This window comes from Grammomys surdaster, unplaced genomic scaffold (assembly GCF_004785775.1).
Source record: "Grammomys surdaster isolate TR1022 unplaced genomic scaffold, NIH_TR_1.0 126163, whole genome shotgun sequence".
In the NCBI taxonomy this organism is placed as follows: Eukaryota; Metazoa; Chordata; class Mammalia; order Rodentia; family Muridae; genus Grammomys; species Grammomys surdaster.
The window spans coordinates 5,857,737-5,881,259 of record NW_021620970.1 but is presented as its reverse complement, the minus strand read 5'-3'; the positions used below and the strand labels follow the sequence as shown (position 1 = coordinate 5,881,259).

At 37.2% G+C, this 23,523-nt stretch overlaps 1 protein-coding gene across 1 annotated transcript in view; it reads left to right on the top strand.

The window, feature by feature from the left end:
• The first annotated feature begins 209 nt into the window (after positions 1-209).
• Prkd1 (protein kinase D1) overlaps positions 210-23,523 on the top strand; it is a 135,203-nt gene continuing 111,889 nt past the window's right edge. The window contains exon 1 of the mRNA XM_028757463.1: positions 210-355. Coding sequence (XP_028613296.1) covers positions 307-355 — 49 coding nt within the window. The 5' untranslated portion in view covers positions 210-306. The remainder of the gene's footprint in view (positions 356-23,523) is intronic.

The window sequence follows — 23,523 nt, the reverse complement described above, 5'->3', positions numbered from 1 at the left end:
TTAATCAGCTGATTCCTGTTTTAGGTGAGAAAATGCATTCCATGCATCTAGTATGCCTAGTATGATTCTTAATCATGTCACTACAGAAACTTCTAGGAATGGTTTTCTGCTTCTTTGTTTGTGAATTAGAAACCTTCTTGGTCATTTGTTATTTTTCTTTTAAGACAAAATATTTGAGGAGATTTTGACATTTGAACTATTGTATCACCTTTGCAGTTCCCCGAATGTGGTTTCTATGGGCTCTATGATAAGATCCTGCTTTTTCGTCATGATCCTGCCTCTGAGAACATCCTTCAGCTGGTGAAAATGGCAAGTGATATCCAGGAGGGCGATCTTATTGAAGTGGTCTTGTCAGGTAAGATCCAGATTTCCATGTCTGTAGATTAATTATTTACTTTTGAACAATTTTTGGGCATAGGTTATTGAGTAATGCAAAGCATATAAGCTATATCATTTTTTTTTAAACATGAGATACCTTTTTAGCTCTATCTACATGAACTCTCAAACTTATTTTGGAAAAATCCTGACCAGCATATACACATCTAGAACCTCAATACTGTCAGGCTGAGACAGAAGGGTCATGAACTAAGGCCAACCTGAGACAGAGTGAGTTCCAGATCAGATTTGGCTGCATAGAGGAGGGCTATTTCAAGAAAGAATGAAAAGTGGAAGAGAATTTGGCCATTTTCACACCTAGGAAGGAATTCACTATATATCCCTACTATGTGCTTCCTCCCAGACCTTAATAGACATTCCCCCTATACCCATAATCACACCCATGCCCACAAGTATCCAAATAACACCCACATTGACTTTCATCCCATTTAGCAAGTTGAATGAATTGGACAACAGCACAAACAAACAATTATTTTACAGGTGATATGGAGGTGTCCATTAGGTCCCCAAATATCTAGAAGCCGATACAAAATAATAGGAAGAACTTCTGATTCCCTATGGAATGCCAAGACCCAAAAAGTAGTGGAGGTCAACTAGGTCCCACCATGCCTCTCAAACTAGTTAACTCGTTCCCTGAGGAGACCTGTATTTCTGTCTGCCCAAATACGTATTTGTGTCTTAAGAGTTATTGCTGTTAGTACTGTAAGTGTCAATGCAGAAAAATAAAATGGGTGAATTCATCATTAAAAATGTAGCATGCATGAACAGCTGCTGTACAGGTCCTCGTGAGGATGAATAGCTGAGGCAGAGATTTTTATTGTTCCACTTTATATTAGATTCACTATTAAGCAGCTGGAGTTACATGGATCATCTCTGCTCTCTGACTTCTATTTCCTTCAGTCTCTTTGGCTGTAGGAGATCCAGTAGCTTCAGATTGCTAGACATCATTTCCAGGGCTTCTTTACCTGACCTGTGCTTGTCTGTGGGTGTCCCAATCTTCATTTTCCACATCTCTATGTTTATTTAGTTGGCTTTGCTTTGCTTCCACTCACTTTGTCTCTTCTGATCCTCAACGTCTTGGTTATATTAATGAAACTAAGTTGTATTGTTAGCTTCACTTGCATCTGAGAGCTTGTTATTCCCCAAATTAATTTTCATTTAACAAAAAGAAACACTTTTCTGTTGTTTATGAATCGGAACTGTTGCTCAATACAATAAGCAAAAGCTTTGACTATTCTTTATTAAAATTTTCAGCAGTTATAGGCTTCTGTGTTGCCTTTCTCTGTGCTTTTCTTGCATTCATTTATTGTATCTTAGCATATAAAAGTAGCCTTCTAACTGTTCTGAATGTTAGAAGCTAGCAGAAAAAATTATTCAGAGAAATTGTTTGCTGCATGTGTTCTTATTTAAAAATGCATATTAAACCTGCAGCCAGACTGTTCTGCAAATAACATATTCTGTTTTCTGAGTATGTGTTCTAGGTAGTAACATCCAGACCTGAATGAGGGCTTTTTTTCCACCCAGGTTTTAATTTTTTTCCTACTCTTTATTTTTAATGGCAAAATATAACAAAATAAAATATAATAGGATAGAACAAAAACCATCACATCAAAGTTGTACAAGGCAAAGCAACAGACAGCAAATAATCCCAAGGGCAGGCATAAGAACAAGAGACTCTCTTATTCACACATTCAGTATTCCCATAAATGAACGACAGTGGAAGCTCTAATATGTACACACGTGCACACCTGTGAAGACCCTGTACTTGTTGCTTCAGTCTCTCTGAGATTGTCAACGCACTGCTCAGTTGATTTAGAGAAGCTTGTTTTCCTGGTGTCTTCCATTCCCTCGGGTACATTCCTTCAGTCTCCTTTCCCCAGGATTCCCTGAACTCTGTGTGAGGGGGGAGATAAGATGGAGATATATCATTTTAGAGCTTTCTGTTCCAAGGTCTTTCTCTCTGTCTGTGCATTGTCTGGCTGTGTGTTTCTGTATTTGTTCCTTAGAACCTTTAGCCCATGTCTAGTGTCTTTGGTACAGAAAGGTACTCTGAAGACTAGCAAAAGAGAAACATTAACACCAATCCAGGTATGAAGCCCGGTATCTCCATAAAATCTGTTCTACCTGCAAAAAACGGTAGGGCAATGGTGGCATAAAGCTTGTGAGAGTAACTAACCAATGTCTGATTTGACGAAAGATTCACTTCACAAGATGGAAGCCATACCCAACACTGCTTGAGTGATAAAACATAAAATGATCCCTAATGATATTCTGTTATACTCATAGATGGGTGCCCTATTTAGCCATCATATGAGAAATTTACTCCTGCAGCAGACACATGAAGACATTTAAAACTTGAGTATCTAGATTTAATTCCCTTTTCTCTCCATTTTACTTTTGTATATATGTGTGTTATATTCATATGTACATACATGCATAGATAGATATAAATATTTTCCATTCAGCTGTGACCTTCACCCTTGTCCTCCAGTCACACTCTCTGGGCAGAAGTGCACAGATTACTCAGCAGTATAACTTAAGGAAGACAAAAGAGTCTTCCTAGAGCACCAAAGGCCATGGGGACAAAGGCATGTGGCTCAGATGCCTCTTGCTTGATACAGGCTGGATATGAATGGTGTGCTGTACCTCACACATCATTTCTTGAAAGTGCTCTTAAAGTTTGTCTTCACCAAAATCCCACCTGCTTTTTGATCTTTCTCTTGAAGACTATAGTTTTACTGTTAAATTTTGTTTACCTAAGTTGACGGTTTTCTTTTGCTTCTCACAATTATATTTAATATTGTCCTTTGCCATAAATACAATGTTATTTTTATATTTAAACGTCTCACTATCAGAAATATTTTCTGACATAAAATCTCAGTAAAAATTAGAGAAAATCTGGGGAAAGTGTAATTTTGAGGCAGTTAATGTATGCTTGTTTCTTCTGACATCAGTGATTTCTCTTGCTTCCCTGATTTCTGAGACCTTTCATTATCACCAGACATCTCAGAGAGCTCATAGCAGACTAAGCTATTGTTTGGTGATTCAATGGCTTTCATCTTCCTATCTGTTTGAAACTCATGACTTTTATAACTAGTATATTTTGACCCACTGTCCAGGAAAATATTGCTCAGAAGTTGATGGATTGTATTAGGTTAAAAAAATAAAAACTAACAAGCAAATAAAAAAATATATGAGTAGCTGTGTTGCAGGATGTTTGGTCACACTGTGAACCCTAAGATTGGGTTATTTACTGAAAAAAAAACCTGTTTCTAGTTGTGGTGTAGCTCAGTGCTTAGCACACACCTTTAATCCCTCTGGATAGAATATGGACACACCCTTAGTATACACCTTTACAATGAAGGTAAAGTTAGTTTGTAAAAGGAAGTGCTCATCTTTCAAAGTTATATCTAATTAAGTGCAGACAAAGTGACAGATCAGGGAGATTGGAAGGAAACGCTCAATTCTCAAGAGAAGAGAGAGTTCCTTGAGGGGCAGTGCAGACAGTGAGGAGGCAGTTTTACTGAGACAAGTGTACAGAGAATGAGAAGAAACCAGAAGATTAGAGCATATTGCCAAAGTTCATCTCAGGCCAAGCAGAGCAATACAGGAGATGCCTATACAGGAGCCAGATTGAATCAGTCAGCTTGGAGAGAAGCCTTGAGCCAGAACAGCTGAGTTGACCAGCCAGTAAAAGTTCAGAAAGAGGTAGAGGGGGATGAGATCATTCAGTAGTAAGTATCAGAGGCTGAAATATTCTAGGCCTACATAAGATTGCTTTTTACTTGGAGTCTAGAAGCTTCCAGGACTAAGCCAAGGTAACAGACAGGCAATGAGCCTTGGAGACAATCATTACAGGAGAATAGAACTTACTTTTATGGAGCTGCTCTATACGTTGACATCACAGTGCTCTAGGCTACATCCCCAGCTCTGGCAATTGCTCTGTGTTAAGAAATGGATGATTTGAAGCAGGAAAGAGTACACATCGATATTTCTCTTACTAAGTCAAAGTCACATCCATGTTCAAGTGCATGTACCTAACTGAAATGTCATCTTTGGTGTTCTTCATGATAGATTAGTATGGAAGCCTGATTAGTTTGCTAAAGCAAAGCCTACTGTTACAGGACTACATTTTCATGGCCTCAACTCTGTTTGTATGCTTATTTTAATATTTATCTCTAATATTTTTGCGTGTGTACACCTGTGTATATTCTTGTGCATGCTTCTGTGCATGTGTTGTATAAATGCTTACATCAAAATAGTCAAGAACTATAAGACTTCCATATATACACTCAGTTTGAAGTCAGTTCCCTTAAACTTTTTATATCCTTGTAATAGATTGTGTATTATTTTAACTTTCATGGAAAGCTGTTTCCTTCCATGAGTATTTATTTGCTTCTCATGTTCAAAGGTTTCATTAAGAGCCAGTGCTCTATCCTAAGAGAAGGTATTCCTGGCTTGGTCTCAGTAACACAGGAGCGGAAATGGAGGCAGAGAGGACCATGTGTTAAACATGAAATTAAAAATCTGTAACAATTATTTGGAAGTCATAAATGTAAGGGAAATAAAAGTCCAAGAAGACTCACAGGAGAGCTACAGTCACTGGAGAGCATCAGTGTTTCCTTCCCCTTATGGTGTCCTTTCATATCGTTCAGCTTAGTTGCCAAAAGAGTCAGGTTCTTCCTGAGTAATGAAGAACTGATTCCATGTATGTGGAGTACCAGTCATGTTCCTTATGAATGGAACAGTCTGCGAGGTTTTGCTATTTTGAATTAAAGGTGCAACTAAAATACCACACACTCTAATATGACTGGGAGTCAGGGTTTTTGTTTTGCTTCATTTTTTCTCTTGCCTAAAGATAACATGCTGTGCACAACAATTGAGCAGTTCTCAGAATCAGACCATCTGGGCTCATGCCTTTTGTCTATTCGTTGCTGCCAACATCCTCATCAAGTCATTTAGGGATTTATGATTTCCTCATCTGTGAAATGGCAACAGCCTACTCCATAGGCTGATACAGAAAAAAAAAAAAAAAGAATGCAATCATGTAAAGCACACAAGAATACCCTTACCTTAAAAGCCACAATAAATGCTTGCTCTAATATTGTTTCCTCTTTATCACCTCTTGGCAGGCGTTCCTAAGAAGCTAAATCTGATAACTGAGGAATAGTAGGTTAAGCAAGATTTAAAAGGTTCTTATAAAGATTCATAAAAACCTTGGTACAACTGTGAAGCCATGCTTTCCAAATTCCTATACCAAGTTCACTTTATTACAGAATGGTTTTAGCCTCTATTGAGCACCTATCAGCTCTTGCCTCTATAGTCCTATTTTCCTCTAGGTCATATCCATGGAATGGTTGGCCTCAACATAAGCATCTAGTCTTTAGACTTTATGTTGAAGGCACCTCCCTCTTCTTGCACACAGGGCAAGAATCTTGACATAAAACAAAGAATGTAGAGTCAAGGGTCTGGGGAGTTGGTTCATTTAACCCATGCTTGTCATGTAAGCATGAGGCCTGAGATCAGGTCCCTCAGAGCACATGTAAAAATCTGTTCTTGACATCATGCATCTGTAGCTTCAGATGGTGATGGCAGGCCTGATGCCTGCTGGCAAGTTCAAAATCACATTTCAAGAAATTAGAAGTGACTGTGGAAGATATCCTACATTAACCTCTGGGCCTGTACATGCTTACACATGTAAATACACGTCAGATATCCCCAAAGCCCAGAACAACAACTACAACAACATCATAAACAACAAAACAATACCCCTGTGCGCTATGCACACAGTGGAAAGGTACAAGAAAGAAAATCTTTGCCATTGGACAGCATTCCTTTGAAACGTACTACATCGCATCACTGCCTGCTTTCATGCTGACTCAGGGTAGCAGAGCAATTGGAAAGTCTCTGCAGTATGCGTTTGAACTGCCCACATCATGCAGGAGCTGTCATGGTGCTGGAGTCCAACACTCAGTGCTCTATCACTGTTCATACTACTTACCTCAGTGTAATCTTGGTTAGAAACCAGTGCGCTGAAATCCTGGAGGACTTGTGTGAAAATTTCCTCCTTCAGTTACGTAAGTTCCTATTTCCAGGAAGCACTGATGGTGTTTCATGCATAAAAGATAGAAATGAGTGGTCTTTCAGTTTTCACTTATATTATCTTTGTTACAGAACCAGAATTCTCTTCTCCCTCAGAAAAAAATGAATATTTAATATAGCAGCTCAGATTACAGTCAGATGAAGGCAATTATGAAGGTTGTTGCTTAAACAGATATGTTTTAGCATCCAGTTGACTGAGGAAGGAGGATTCCCACAAGTTTGAGACTACCTGAGTTACATAGTGAGTTCTAAATTAATGAAAAAACATATTCATTGTTAAATAGGATAACACTGCCACTGCTTATCCAATGTCCTCTACAACTTCACATCTCTGAGCTAAACTAAAATCATGACTTATTTAAACCTGTTTTTCTCTTCATGGCGTGTAAAATAGAATCCTGAGAAGTTAACTTGGTGACATCGCAGAAATGTCCTCATTTCTTTCTAGAATGTGCAAATGATTGATTCTCATGACATCATGTCATATATACACATCATAGATATAGTCTCTTGCTTAGTGTGGCTCAGTCTCTATCTAAAATACTCATGACATGAAACAGAGCTCTCGAGAGCAGCATGCCAGTTCACTACTCGTGCTACACTATATGGAGGAAGTTCTATTCACTTTTCAGAAATCAGACTTTATTATGGCCTGTGTTTTCCCAGACCTAACACTGACTAGTTAGGGTTGTAAAAGATATGAGCTTTGGCATTCACTATATATTTCTTTGTCACTGATTTTTGACATAGAAGTACACCTGAATGAATGGTGATTTATTTTTGGGGTCCACTTTCAGTTACAATTATCTGCCGTGTGTTGAAGAGCAATACTGCTTTGAAACCTTTGCAGTTAATTTCACACTATCTCTCATGTAAAACGTAACCTCATTTTCAATATGGTTCTTGGAGCTTGTTGATATGTCTATCATAAAACCAGATAGCACTACTTGCTTTAGTCATCATTTTTGTGTGTGTGTGTGTGTGTGTGTATACGTCTGGATGGTGAATTCACTAGATTCATCAGCTTATTAACTGTGTTTTTTAAATTTATTTTTTATTGGATATTTTATTTACATTTCAGATGTTATCCCCTTACCCCATTTCCCCCTCCCGCCCAGGATCCCCCTATCTCATGCCCCCTCCCCCTGCTTCTATGAGGATGTGCCCCCACCTATCCCCCCACTGCCACCTCCCCACCCTCAAATTCCCACACACATGGCGCCCAGCCTTCATGGAACCAAGGATCTCCTCTCCCACCCATACCTGACAGGACCATCCTCCCTTGTATATACAACTCGAGCCATGGGTCCCTCCCTAAGTGCTCCCAGGCTGGTGGTTTAGACCCTGGGGGCTCTGGTTGGTTGGTATTGTTGCTCTCCTCATCGGGTAGCAAACCCTTTCAACTCCTTCAGTCTTCACTCTAACTCCTCCATTGAGAACCCCATGATCAGTTCCATGGTTAGCTGTGAGCATCTGCCTTTGAATATGTCAGACTTTCACAGACCTCTGAGGAAACAGCTATATCAGGCTCCTGTCAGCATGCACTTCCTGACATCCACTTCATGACATCCACTTCAGAATCTACCTTTGCTGACTGCACATGGGATGGATATCCAGGTGGAATGGTTTGCAGAGGGCCCCTCCTTCAGTTTCTGTCCTACACTTTGTCTCCATATTTACTCCCTTGAGTATTTTGATACTCCTTCTGAATGAAGACCGAAGCACCCCCACTTGGTCTTCATTCTTCATGAGCTTTATGTGGTCTGTGAGTTGAATCTTGGGTAGTTCAAGCTTCTGGGCTAAAATCCAATAATCAGTGAGTGAATATCATGTGTGTTCTTTTGTGCTTATTAATTCTTGCTCAGGGGCTCCTGTATTCATTTTGGTTCTACTCAAGGTGGCCCTGTAGCTGGCCTCAGATTTCTGTTTCTAGTCAAGAAGAAATGGGGGCTGAGGCCCTGGGGTTCTGGCTCCCCTTACATGCTTCTTTCTCTCAGTACCCCCCCCCCCGTATTCCAGACTATATCTCCAGTCTTTATCTGTCTAACAGCATAGCTTCTCTGCCTAAGGGTAAGCTGGCAAAGCCTACAGGAAAAGTTGAATCATGTGTACCATCACTGGAGTCCAAATCCCCATAGATCTTGGTCAGTGTACATATCAGGGTTTTCAGAGAACATGTCAGACTCCTCTCTTTACATAAAACTAGTCTCAGGCTTATGTCTTCAGCATCTGGCAAAAGATGTAAGCCAGGAATCATAGTGGTTTATTCCCTTCCCTTTCATCCTTTACTGCCATAATTGAGAACAGTAGTTCAACTACCATCCAGTTAAACTCTACCATGGAAGAGTACGGGTCCATGAGAACCACACAGAATGGTCTTTTTCTTGTAGTCTCTGGTCACTGTGTAGTCAGAAATTCTTAACATTTATTTCTCAGTCTTGTGTCTTTAAAGCTTACCATGTTAGATCCTTGATATAACAGGGCCTCAGAGGACTTTGCATACTTATAATTATTCAAGAAAATATAATGACTTTTTAAAAATTTGACCACAGGCAAAAAGCCTTCTGTATGTGAAACATGCTATCCCAATGAGCTATGTCTTTTAACCCCAAGAATCTTATTAGTCTATCATATTTAGCCATCTCAAGTGAATTTTGAGGACTTACTGTTAAAAGTAAAATCTTTTGATGTCATAGATACATAAATAAGTGAGTTACAGAATTTACCCAACATATTAAAACTGTGTATGATAACAATATTTTTCCTAAATAGATATTTCCTGGCTGTACTCCTATAAAAAGACAATAATGATCTTTTTATTTCAAGTTAAAGCATAGTAAAAATCTACTTTTCTAGTATGTCAGACAGGAAGGGTTCCTGTGATCTCAGTTTTAACTGGAGAATGAAAATATTTGGATTCTTATTTCATATATCTTTTTAAAAAAAATATGAAGTTCCGATGCAAAATTTGACTAAGAGGCTTGCAGTCTAACTAGCCCTGTCTCTCATAGACAGCTTAGTATGGAAACTATTAACTCTATCTAGCTATGTGTATTTAATTAAAAAATATGAAGTACAGATTAAGTTTCTAAGTTATACTGGCTTTCCTTTAACGTTTCAGCACACACATAGCTAACAGCTGCCATTTTCACCAACAAAAAACAGTTCCAATAGGTAGAATAGGTGAAAGAACACAACTTACTTGCAAAGATCACAGACTGACTATATACTATAAACACACACGCACACGCAGATACACACACCCTTTACAGAAGAATCCAGAGGAGAAAAGGAAAAGTTGTACACACTGTTAAATGGAGTCATCTCAGCTGCCCATGTTATCAAGACACATTGGACTCACTACTACACGACTATCTGAATGCTCCATGAGAGTGAATTATTTTTGCTTGAGCTAAAAGATAGTTCATCATTTGAAAAGCTGCCAAATACCCTGTCTTTGACGTTCTGTGATTGGTGCTCAGTGTCTCAGCCATGCCACAGTCTGCCCAGCACTCTCCCAGTGGTTGGCATGGCACTTTCTTGCTTTTAACATGCAGCCCATATCAAAATCTATCATAATTTTCCAAAATTAGAAATGCAGCTGTTTTAAGTCGTAACCAGCAGTGACACTATTCATTATGCCAGCATGGGAATCAGATACAAAGATGCATTTCAAAAGAGCAATGTTGCACCAGAATGTATGTGTGTCTCCACTTTCTAAGTAGTTCACATCCAGAGACACTTAACAAGTGCTGACTTCAGGCTTTCCCAATATACAAATAACAAACAATTTCTCCTTTACTACATACATGTTAATACAAAAAATAAGAATTTGAACTAGCTCTGATTTTATTTTCTCTGTTGTGAAACAGTTTCAGCCTTTTAGTTTTTAGGAAAAAGAAAACTTTCCTGCTAACCATTTTTCATAGCTTGTTGAGCTTTTATTTTGCTCGGGAGTTTTTGAGATATTTATCATTAACGCTTGTTAATCCTGATAACATCTATTGTGTAGAACTTTGAGAGTTCTCATTTGGACAAAGCAGTGGTCCATTATTCTTGCCTTTTATTGAAAATAGGTCTTTTTTTCCCCTTTGGCTAATGGTTTCCCCTTCCTTTATTCTTCCAAGTTCCACTTCACTTCCCCTCCCTTATGGATTTTCCACTGTCTCTCCATAGAAAATAAACAGGATTCTAGTGGATAATAATAAAATAAGTAACAGAAAGATAAAAGAAAATTAACACATTAAAGTATGGAGAAAAACTAACAGAGGGAAAAGAGCCCAGGAGAAGGCACGAAAATCAGACACCTCTTTGTTCATACACTCAAGAATCTTACAAAGAACAGTAAACTAGAAGTCATAATAGATATGCAATGGACTTCTATGGTTAAGAAGAGAAAAGAAAAATATTAATAAAAATAATAAGATGAAACTTGAAAAATTTAAAAAGGAAAAGCTCTGACATGACATTATGAGACAAGGAACTTCTAAGGATGCCACTCAGTAAAAGATTGGTCTGTGCTTAAGAATAGTCGCTCTTCTCTTAGAGGATCTGAGTTCAATTCTTGCACCCACTAGGTGGCTCACCTAGTTTAACTCCAGTGCAGTGGATCCAGTGTCCTCTTTTGACTTGCACAGGCTCTGCACATATGATACATATACATACATACAGGTGAACACTTATACACATAAAAGACAAATAAATCTTTAAATGGTAATAATAGGCTTCTTGAAAATCATAAGAGTAGTTCTGATGTTAAGATCCTGTTCTCCAGGTGGTTCTTGATCTGTCAGTAAGGAAAGTCATAGGCCAATTTCTGGGCAGAAGGTACAGGTGGGATTTCTGTGTTCCAGAAGGAAATGGGAGACACAAGGAAATAGAGGGTACTTTGCCATGCTTTGGAGAGAGGAGAACCAGGCAACTCTTTGAGGTACTGGGAGGAGTTGTGGGCTGTGGCCACTCCTATAGATGGATGGTTAGAGATATTTAATATGGACCAGATTTAACTAACTGACTAAAGTTAAGGCAGTTGGGGAAAAGTGGAGCTAAGAATAATGGTAAGGGCAAGCTTTTCTAGGCAGGAGATAGTAGTGCCCAACAATTGTGCCAAGAAGACAAGATGGAAATAAACAACCATGTGTGTCTCTTTTATCCTTGGATTCAAGGGAAGCTACGTAGGGCCTGAGAGTGTGGCCCATTCTAGTTGTTAAAGCAGAGTAGTGTAAAGTTACATGCAAAACCAAACAACATAAAAAATAGAAAATAGATTCTCTTCACATGCTAATGTTGTGATACTGAAAAACAAAAATCCAATTGGAACAAAAGTTGCCCTTATTTCAATACATTATCCACAAACCCACTGTCTGGGTGACAGTAGTCTGCAGCAATGAAGATTTGGATATGGCAGTTTTCCGAAAGTCATCCTAGATCTTCAGTGGCTTCCCATACTTGTTCAGACTAGAGCTGGACAGTTTGAAGTTGTTTTCTTTTGTCCTCTACTCATCAATATTTATATATGAAATAAAAGTCAACATTTTATTCAGATGGCTATATGGTAGTGTTGATACTATACATAATTTTCTTTCCTAGTCTAACTTTCACACACTTATAAGTTGTATCTGTTTTTGAGAATTGACCTATAAAGACTAGGTTACTCCTTGCTGAACTAGAGAATGAAAAATACAACTAAATATACCCAAACTGAGAGAGTACATTTAGGTCACGTGTGTTTGTCATACATGTTCATCAGAATGGTTAATGCTGACATGGTGAGAGTGTGCTGAAATTCTTAAAGATAAGCTGTAGAAAACCTTGTGAATTCACATTCTCTGCCAGTGTTGATTACCAAGTCTTAACAGGTATGCGATAATATGATGGTCACCCTAAAAATACTTGTTTATGATCAATAGACTTCATACTTGGATCTCAGTTTGAAAAATAAAATCTTCCTGCCTTTAGGACTTGAGTATATTTGAGAAATTCCCAAGTTTATGTATTATGAATCTAGTTCTTTCACTGTACATTCTATGTGCAGCAGGTTCTGAACACTACGTAATGGAGCAGGTGCACCTGCCTCTCTGGTATTTACTTCTGTCATTACCTTGAATCTAGTTCCATAGTTGTGTGAATCATTACTCTCTTAATTCCTTAATATCACAGTATAACTTTGGAGCATGTGACTTTCAGTTTATAAAGTTAAAATATTCTTTTTTAAACATTAACTGGCATTGCCCTGCAAATTCTTGCTTTTTAGAAAATATTAGACAAGGCAGCATGATATTACAGCAATTATGGTCAAACATTAGTGAAATATGTTTGTTTAACTCTAAGCTTTGATTGACAGTTTTTTTTCCTTATTACAAATAGATTATGTTTATACATTGAGCCTGGTGGATTCTTTCTGTCCTTCAAGGTCAACAGCAATCTCATGATTATCTTGTCTATAAATCTCTACTCTTGCTGGTTTTATGCTTTTGAAACAGTTAGTGCTGAGCAGAGGTCTTGGTTTACCATCTCCAAGGACTGAAATCTATTTTTGGTGTCCTAGATACTTAACATGCAGAGGAAGGGGGCTGTGCAGTGAATTTTTCTTGCTTAGAAATCATGTTGTCCTTAGCTGGTAAGACCTTAACAAGGGTATGAGAATCAAAACCCAGTGTATTTCTGAGCAAGCTATTTTATTTCAGTGTAGTTTTAGGTATATAGAAAAGTAGAAAAGAAGAGTACTTACAGGTTATTTCTGCAGATTCTGTTTCCTTTCATGGTGCTCATTATTGTCATGGATGTTTGTTAAGGTGAAGAAATCAGCTTTGGGGTGGGATATGGATTCACCAACATCCTTTTCACCACTGCCCTCTCAGGACTGCAGGTCCATGCCATGCTCCGATTAGCTGTCCTGTCTCTTTCGTTTCGTCTGATGTGTGACAATTATCTTGCTTCTAATGTTTCACTTTGGATCTTTGTTGTACTGCTCTTTGTTGGTTTTGTTTGTTTGTTTTTCCATGAACTTAACGGTCTCGTATATACTCAAAAGCCTATTTTCTCTTTTTGGTATTTGTTTGACTACTTTGGATTATGCAAATATTATTGCTTTAGTAATATATTTTAGTATAGCCATTTCTCTTTTGCTAAACATATAAGAAAATATAAACATAGATATAAACAATCTTTAGAAGAAATTATGAATTTTAGTGACTCCCAGTGTAATGAACTGTGGTGGTAGCAAATTTTAAATGCCATATATATATATATATATATATATATATATATATATATATACATATATTTATATCTATAGCATATATATAATATATATTTATACATATTTATAAAATATATATTTAAATATATAAAAATACATAAATATTTATATATGCTATATCACACACACACACACACACGCTTTTCTGGGTAACAAGTACCCAAATAATTAGTTATTCATTGCACTGAGCATGATTATATTCCCTTATTAAGTAGGTAGGTAGCCTTCCCTAATGAGCATGCATATCACTATCCATTGAAAGCCTAACTAAAATTAGAAGCCTGAGCAAGGAAGAATTTGCTTATTTACTGACTTTGTTATCTACCTGGGTTATCACCTTTGATCTTGGTCTTGGATGTCAACTATACTATTGGCTTACCTGGTCCATACCTTGCTGATTGAAGTTCTTAGACCTTCAAAAACTCCATAGTAGTTTGTGTTGATCATTATGATAAATTTATATCCATATTCAAATGCATTTTACCCATTCTATCTGTCTTTTCCATTTGACTGTCCATATCCCTGTTTGTCTGTTATCTGGATATATTTATTATCCTCTTGCTTTTGTTTCCCTGGAACCCTGACCATTCTACTAAACAATGACAGAAACATTTTAAGCATGAAAAATCTTTGTATGCTCCTTTTCCCACTTTTCTTTCTGTAGTCTTAAGATTTATCCTAATCATCTTCTTGCAATTTTATATGATGCAATTTTGTGTAAATTTTTATAAATTTATAAATTTCTTTATGAATTTGAAGCTGGTCACTATTTTTATACTTCTATATTTTCTGCAAATTTCACCTTATATTTTTGTTTGATTTGGGGGAAATGGTTTATGTGTTTTTCTTACTTCTTTACAGTTAGTGATAATGAACTATATTTTCATTACTGAATAAGTTCACATACCTATCAACCTTACTCTATAATTAATTTGCTTCTGAAACAGAGGCTAATCAGCAGGTTTTTTGTACATTTTAGTTTACCTCAAAGAGAACTTGCTTCACAAAAATTTTGAAGCATTGGAGTGAAAATTGAAGGGACAAAGCACCTGAATTCTCTTGCAGAAGTTGATGCTGCATAAAACCACATCATCTAAATCAGTAAAAATTTGCTATGATCCTACTCTACTAGATACTCAGTGGGTTTAACATTATCTCTATTTACAAAGTTAATGATTCTTTAAAATTGAGTGCTCTAACTTATGAGGATATTTGATTGTACAGTCTTCCTGAAACCAAAGATAATTAGAAGAAAACATTGTGGTAACTGCTAAACTGCATCATGTTTCTGGATAAACTTTCAAGACACTCAGATCAACTGTACATCTACTTTAAACAGCATTTATTACAATCACAAATTTATTTTTAGTGTTCAAAGCCTAATAGTTATCTCAATTTTCTATTTCAGTTTAAATTCTTCAATTGACATTCCAAGCAATTCAAATCCTGATTTATTTCACCTAGAAATATCTAATCTCTCAGTTTCCTCTTCTCTTGGATTTCTTATTCTGTTGCTTCAATTATCCATTTACTTAAAAAAAGTATGTGCCTACTTTATTTTCTTCATTGTGTGAAATTTTTCTCCCAATATTATTTTATATGCTTTGCAAAGGTTTTCTTATTAGATATGTATGATAAATATCAGAATGATTAATAGCATGTACTAAGTCATAAATATGCTGTGGATATAAGGTATCACCTTTGATAGCTAGAGCTGCAATTGCAAGATTATGCATTTTATAAGGAAGTACCCTGGTATCAGATGTGTTTGACAATTCTTGATTGAATTAACAATCTATTATTCTAAAAATAGAACTACATGGATTATACACACTGGTGATTAACTTTGAGTTACCAATAAAGCATTGATGTCAAATTAAGGAAAGAAATAAACTCATTTGCCTTTGGAGTCAGCTCACCTAAGTGTGAATTTGTATTCTCTACTTCATTTTCCCTGTGTCTTTCATCCCATCTGTATGTTCCATGAGTGTAAAATTGCCTTCTGGAAGCATGTCTTGGGAATTTGTCCCTGTGTTTGTGTCTTCTGTCTGTGTCTATCAGTGTGTATCTGTTGTTCACAAAGAGCTTCACTCTGTCTTTATTGAACAGTATAGAAAGGATCAAATGGGAGAAGGGATGAGATACTTTACAGAAATCTTTAACAGAATTTTATAAACGACAAAGTCGCTGATTCCAGCTGATCCCAAGTGACCCAGACAACATTGTTTATCTACCAGTATCCATAAATGTTGGGTGCTTTCAATTTCTGTATTTTGTGGTTTATGCAGATGACACACATGCATTGTTCTGGGTGAAGAACATGGAAGAGTTCATAACCGAAGATTATAGCTCTTCATTAGGTTAGGTTGTAAAAGTCGATTATGTGGGAAATCCAAGGCAGGTGAAATTAATTGTTACATTTTTTTTTTAAATCAGGTTAAACCAACAGTTGGAGTACACAGTAGGCTATCTTAATTCTTAAGTGACTTCAGGGGTATTATTAGCTTTAGCTGTGAGATCCATCAGAAGTTCCTGTCTCTTAGAATGTAAGAGATCTTTTTGTTATATTGCATCACCATAATGGACCCTTTGGGACAGCTCGTGTTGCTGAATAAACCTTGAGTTCTAGTCTAGGAAGGAGCATCTTCCTTTTAGAAGTCAACAGAGACTGACTAGAGAGTTCAACACTAGAGAGTGTAGGGAAAGATACATGTGTGAAGAAACTGAGAGAGGTGGATGATGCTGTAAAGCATACATTATCTATGTGGCTATAGTTTATACATTCCATAAAGCAGGTATATTGTCTTTTTTGTTTTGTTCTCTGTGTTCCTGGTGTTCCTGTAATAGAGCATGAATGTCTGTAATTAAAATAATATAAATGAGTCTTTACTTACGTGTTGCTAAAATTACTGTTTCTGCATTCTTACCATTTGATAATTCAGATATGACACCTTCCTACCTATATCACTGGAAGGACATCTTATTGCCTTCCTTGACTCCTTTTTTACCCATTCTTTCATCACAAAGGTCTAGCAAAGTCTGTAGCTTACAGGAGGGCATATTATTTCTCCATCTAAAACTATTGAACAGTATGAGGACAAATTCTCCTCCATGAACTACATAACTGTTGGTGACTTGGTTTCTACTTGTTTCTCAAACTATGTAGCTCTTTTCTTTCTTTTTTTTTTTTTTTTTGGCTCTTCCATACCTAGTCTAGTATGTAGGGATATAGAACTTCTTTCATTACTTCCAACATATTACCATGCCAACCTGCTGCAGTGTCTTCTTTCTACTGACTTTGGTACCTTATAGTGAGGACAGGGGCTGTGTTCATACTAAACATTGTAAAGTCGTCTTGTAAAGGCTTTATGAGATACTATACAACACTCACAGCATTCATCTTTGCCCTTTCCTATCCTGTTCCATGTCTTGCAATGTCTGTAAATTAGTATTTCTAAATTTACATACTGATTGTTGACAAGGCAGTTAAGTCAGATTTGAGCTTAAATTTGACGTGGATGATAAGCAGTTTGCAGCATCATCATTTTTATTTATCACTCTAAAGAGAAAATTCTTTTCAATGGGTGTTTCTGTGAGTTTTTAAAATCCATAACTTGAAGTGCATCAAGCACTAAAGATTTTGTAGGAAACATTAATCAGTAAATGTAGCAAAAATAAAACTTAAATTTCTTTTGAAGTCCTTGGAAACTAATCTTAAGAGATGATTAAAGGATTCGAACAGAAATTATCCAAAAAAGAAAAACCACTGACCAACAATCATGTGAGAAGATGAGTTCATAGTTTTTCACTGAAGAAATGCAAGGTCAAACCTGAATTTGGCATCGGTTTTCACAAAGGATAGCTATAATCAGTTAGATGGACAATACCAAGTTTAGCAAACTGTGAAAAATTTGAACCTTCACAAGTTGCTTATAGGAATATAAAATAATGTCACTGCACTGCAGGAGAGTTTGGTAGTTTTCAACAGGTATCCAGAAACAGACTTCTTACCCAAAGAATTGAAAACATATGTTCCTAAAAACAAAACAACAAAAAATCATGTGGACAAATGCTCATGCTGGCATTTTTCATCTGCAGAAGGTAGAATAACAAGAATGATGATGAACTGATAAAGCAACACAGTATAATATATGAACTCAATAGGTTATTAAACTGCCATAAAAATGAATAAAGTACTGCCATATCTGTAGCAAACTAAACCCTGAAAACATTATTATAAATCAAAGATGCCAAGTGTTGGATAGTGGTGGGGTCCAGTGTCTGCCCCACCAAGGGGCTAGGGCCTCTTGGGGAGGCAGAGGCACAGGAAGTTTGACTGTACCCACCCTATGCTGGTGCTGCTGGATAGGAGAGCTGAAAACAAAGTGGGGGCCTGTGGGCTCTATGTAGCCCACGGTCATAGGGGAGAAGGGAACTCTGACTACGTCCTGTAGGGAGGAGAGTCCTTGGCTTGTTGCAGAGGTAGGCTTGCTTGGGTTGGTGGTCGCCATGGCTGGAAATGCAGAGAGGTCGTCTGTGGGAGATTAGATGGAGGCTCTTTAGGTGCATTCTTTCTCCATTTTTCCCCATGGCCAATCCCAATGAAAGAGAAGCAGTCCATTGTTTTAAGATGTATATTGTCAGGGTGGAAAGTAGATGATAAACTGTACCTTTTGCAAGGAGGAAGGTCTGGTAAGGAAAGTTTAATTGGCTAAGCTCTTCTGGCCTTTAGGTACCTCATATGGAGATCTGTCTTTAGGCTAAGTGACTTGTGATCTTGCTGTTTACCTTGTGGAGGGGCTAGTAGGGGCTTTTCCCTTACTTGACTGAAAGACACAATCTATGGAGGGCTGTGGCATCTTGTCAGGAGCATAGAGACTGCTATCCCTTAGGATCACCTGGGTTCCACCTGGGGCCTCTCAGGATCACCTGGGGTCTCTGGTGGTTTCTAGCCTGTGCTCAACCAGAAACCAGGCTGCCTTTCATGGTCCAGCAACTTCCCGTTTTACTTTTTTAAAAGAGAGAGGTCACTGGAGTGACTGTGTCATTTGTAATGAAAATTTTGGGTGAGGTGGAAGTATCAAAAGAAAACACTACACAGGCTAGAACAAACACAAATGCCAGATGAATAAACAATAAAAAAAAAGTAATCTTTGAAGTGTCTGCAGCCTAAGAAGTACTTATGAGTCAATAATTTTTTTCCTGACAAAACTAAGAGTTCAAGACAATTCTAATGATAATGCTAGCCACGTAACTATGGATAAAACTCCAGCTCAGGAAGTTCTCTAGTAAGATTCTTTTAAAACAAAGACAAGAACCCCTCATCGAGCAAGCAGTACTACCCTTTACATATATCCTCTTATTAATATGGCTGCAGGACTGGAAGTTTATTCTCCTGTAAGACTAGAGACTGTGTTATCAACACACATGTAACAAATTAGAAACCCACCACCCATTAATGACCAAATAAATTTTGTACTTGAATGCCACAAATTGTTATTCAGTAGTTAGAAGAAGAAATGTATAATGATTGACATGAAACATTTTATGACATTATATTAAATAGAAAAATAATTAGGGACACTTGACTCTGGTATGTGCTTTACCAAATGGTCTTTTCTTTATTGCATTCAACGAGAAAAGGCCTTCCTCTTAATGTACTTTTTAATTTTTTCAATTGGTGTATATTCATTTTATATAGTACTATGCTTCCTAAGGATGTTTTCATACACATAGAAAATATATGTTGTCTACATTCTCCAATTCTGTGTTTCTCTCCTTTTTCTCCTGTCCCCAATCTTGCTATTCTGTTATTTTTCTAGACAATTTCACTTTTACCTTCATGCATTTAATACACACATGATTTTATGTTCTATGCTATTTAGTATCTACGAATAGGAGGGAAATATGCTATTTGTCTTTCTGACTATGACTCAATTTGCTTATGTCTTAATTAGCATTCTATAGCTGTGATAAAACAGTATGACCTAAAACAACTTGGATAGGGAAGGGTTTAATTAACATTCTTGGGTTGTGATCTATCATCCAGGAATGCCAAGGGAAGAATATGGAGGCAGGAAGTGAAGCAGAGGCCATGCTGCTTACTGACTTGCTCAGCCTGACTTCTTATATACATCAGAGTCACTTGCCCAGGAATAGCACTGCCCACTGTGGACTGTATATCACCTCAATAATTATAAGTCAAGAACATATACCCCAGATTTGCCTAGTGACCAATCTGATAGGGAGCATTTTCTCAGATGAGAGTCCCACTTCTCAGATAACTCTAGCTTCTATCAAGTTGACACAGAACCAACCAATATAGCTTAAGAAGGTGACGTGCAGTTGCATCAGGTTTTCTGTAAATGGCCTAACTTTAATCTTTTATTGTGAGTTAATATCAAATATAGTTTTTCAGATATCATGTAAACACTATAGGGTAAAGATTGTGATTTATTTTTAAGAACAGTCCAGGCTATTGTCAATTTTCCCCTTAAGATCAACTGTACCATGTTCCAGTTCTCTGTGAAACCCTTTAAGTCAACAGGCCATGCTGTCATTCATGAGGAAGCCCACGTATCATGAACCAACTCTAATATATGCATACAGAAGCTTTGGATGCTTTGGTCCCAAGAAGGAGGACCACTATGCCAGATCTCAAGCACACAAAGTGCTTCCTCCTTGAAGAATTAGAAAGCAATTCAGTATCTCAGATTTTGCAGAACCTAATTGAAGTGACAGCTGGAAAGGAAAATGCATTCACAGGTCACCCTTCCCTTATCATTTAGAGTTTCCCTTAGTGATAGGAGCAGTGCACATTTTTAAAATCTACAACAGAAATAGAACAAAATCCTTGAAAATATTTTATTTGTGTCTTGTCATCTTTAAGTAGATCCTGATAATATTTGCCTCATGAAATAAAAAACTATAAAAATCAATTTTATGTAAGTAATAACAGCGCCCTTGTTCTTTTACACTCTTCATTTAAAAAAATGGCATTCTGGAGAGCCATGCTTACTGCATTTAATTTCAGTAATTTTAAACATTTTATATCATATCTTATTATCCAGATAATAGTAATTAGAAACATTTATTTATGTTTCAAATGTCATTTCCAATTTTTTAAAGACCTCATTTCAAAGACCCCGAGATTTGCAGTGGGGAAACATGAGGGTAGCACTGTGAATATCTGAGCACTGACAGATCCTGCATGAATACCAATGACAGTTTGTAGACAAAGTTGAAATCTAAGGTGTAATCAGGAAAGCACATTTCAGCAATATGTATGCGAGCAGCTCTTGTTTTCTATTGACTTATGACCTGAGCTACTGTGCCAATGCATCCTGCACTGTCAGCTACTGCTCTCCAAGATGTGAATAGGCATTTATTCTCCAGTGTTCTGTCTTCTCTGGCATATGAAATTACAGGCTTCTTATATAATATCAAAAAAGTAGAAAGCTGTGGGAGTTGCACAATTTCATTATGTCAAACAGAAATACATTAAATCGTACCGTTTGTTAAAGTTAAAAATATATTCACTGCAACTGCTAGAGAAATTCAAGTGTAATAATGTCAAGAAAGAACTGAAATATTATTTAAAATGCTTTTGGTTCAATTCATGGAAGAGAATTTTGGATGGCATCCTCTGTGCTTTCCCTGAAAGCTGCTCTACACACAGATTTTAATAGCATGGTTGTTTGCATCATGCAGCCATGCTTCCGGTTAAGTTAGTAACTTTCCTGAGACACAAAGTCAAGAGTACAAGTCACAGTACATCGGCCTGTATACGGTGGATGGTCTGGAGCTTAGGACCTGGTGATTCTAAGGAAACTTTAACTCTTCATTAAGCATATGATCTTCTCTACACGCATCTGTTTCTATGGTAGAAACACTAGTATTTCATTGGTATTATTCTTTATGATCTGGGTATAAGAGAATATACACCCAGGAACCAGTGTAGAACTAGATTGAGGAAGATGTATCAATAGATATTAGTTCCTAAGACCAGAATTTACATTATGTAATCAGAGCAGTAATGGATTTAATTTAATTGTAGAAGTTGTTTTCTTTTACAGTGTGTTAAAATATAGCTATAAACTATCTTTACATGGGCCAGATATACCTATGGATATATATTATTGGACCAAGAAAGCCTTTCTTTTCCAAGAAAATAAGATTGAATAATCTAAACTGTTTAGGTTTTTGCCTGAAAGTAGGGACTAGCATAAAGGCTCTCACACAATGGCAGTAACTTCCTGGAACAGGTGGCCTCTTCTCTGATGAATATTGAATTCTTTGACCATAATCGCCTCAAATCTATTGTCTCCTTCCGTTCTTGTTCAATATCATTCAACACCCAGTTTTGCAACTACAAATTATGTCTCCTATAACCCTGAAAGACCAAGTAAAATCATTGTGTCTACAAAATACCAGGAAGAAAAAACAAAAAGAAAAGAAAAGAGAGTGAAAGAATGAAAGAAAGAAACCTTAGATACTGAGTGAATGTGTCGAGATGCTATGAAGTGGGTCCCTCTGCTGATCTCAGCTTCTCACCTTAGGAACAAGTTAAATGCTCAGCAAGTAGTCATTGTTTCAAAAACCATGTCATTCATCTGTCTGCAAGAACATTAACAAATAGTTCATTAGTAATGCAGAGGCTCAGCCAATGAAATTGCTGAGAATAGTGTCTGTTGAGGGATCTGTACAATACATCTGTATCACTACACCCCTACCCCTGCAGGCTCACAGGATACCACAGAAGACATAGAAAGAAAATAAACGCCAGAGTATGGATAAGAGCTGTGAAATATTGTCTTTTAAGCACAAGGGTGTTGCTCTCATAAACAAGTCAGCATTGCAGCAGGCAGCAGGAACTGATTCCATGAGTTACAAAATAAAAGAAAGACATCAGAGTGAGTGAATGAGGGACATCTTTGGGAGGGGGAGGCTGGGGCAAATTTGAGCAGTGTATGATTACAATCTGTTGTATACATGTATGAAATTGTCAAATAAATAAAGTTAATTGTTTTTATTTTATATTTTAATTTTTTTTTTACTGAAAATAGATTCTTCTTTCATACAATAATACACCCCGATCACAATTTCCTTTTACTCCATCCCTCCCAGCTCCCCTGCCTCCTCCCCTCTTCCCCAGAGTCAATAACTTTCCAATTCCTCTTCAGAAAATAACAGGCCTCTAAGGTATGGTAGCCAAACAGCCAAAATAAGATACAATAAGACAAGGGAAAAGCCCTCACATTAATGCTAGTCTAGGCAATTCAATAGGAAGAAAAGAGTCTCAACAGCAGGCAAGAGTCAGAGATATGTCTGCCCCCAGTGTTAAGAGTCCCACAGAAACACCAAGCTGACAACTATAGCTTATATGTAGCAGACCTGGCACAGACTCATTCAGGTCTCATATTGCAATTTCAGTTTCTGTGAGCCCACGTGAGCCCTGCGTAGTTGACTCAATGGGCCATGTTCTCCTGGTTTCCTCCATTACTCTGTGTTCTACATTCTTTCCTTCCCCCTCTTCTGTGGAATCCTCAATTTTCAAGGGGATGGACCTGATATAATTTTTAGATGATATAATTATATCTTTTCTCCCATTTCCTCCCTGTCTCCTCTCTCATGCCACCCCATGCCACTCAAATTCATGCTTTCTTGCTTTCTTTTTCTTACACACACACACACACACACACACACACACACACACACAGAGAGAGAGAGAGAGAGAGAGAGAGAGAGAGAGAGAGAGAGAGAGA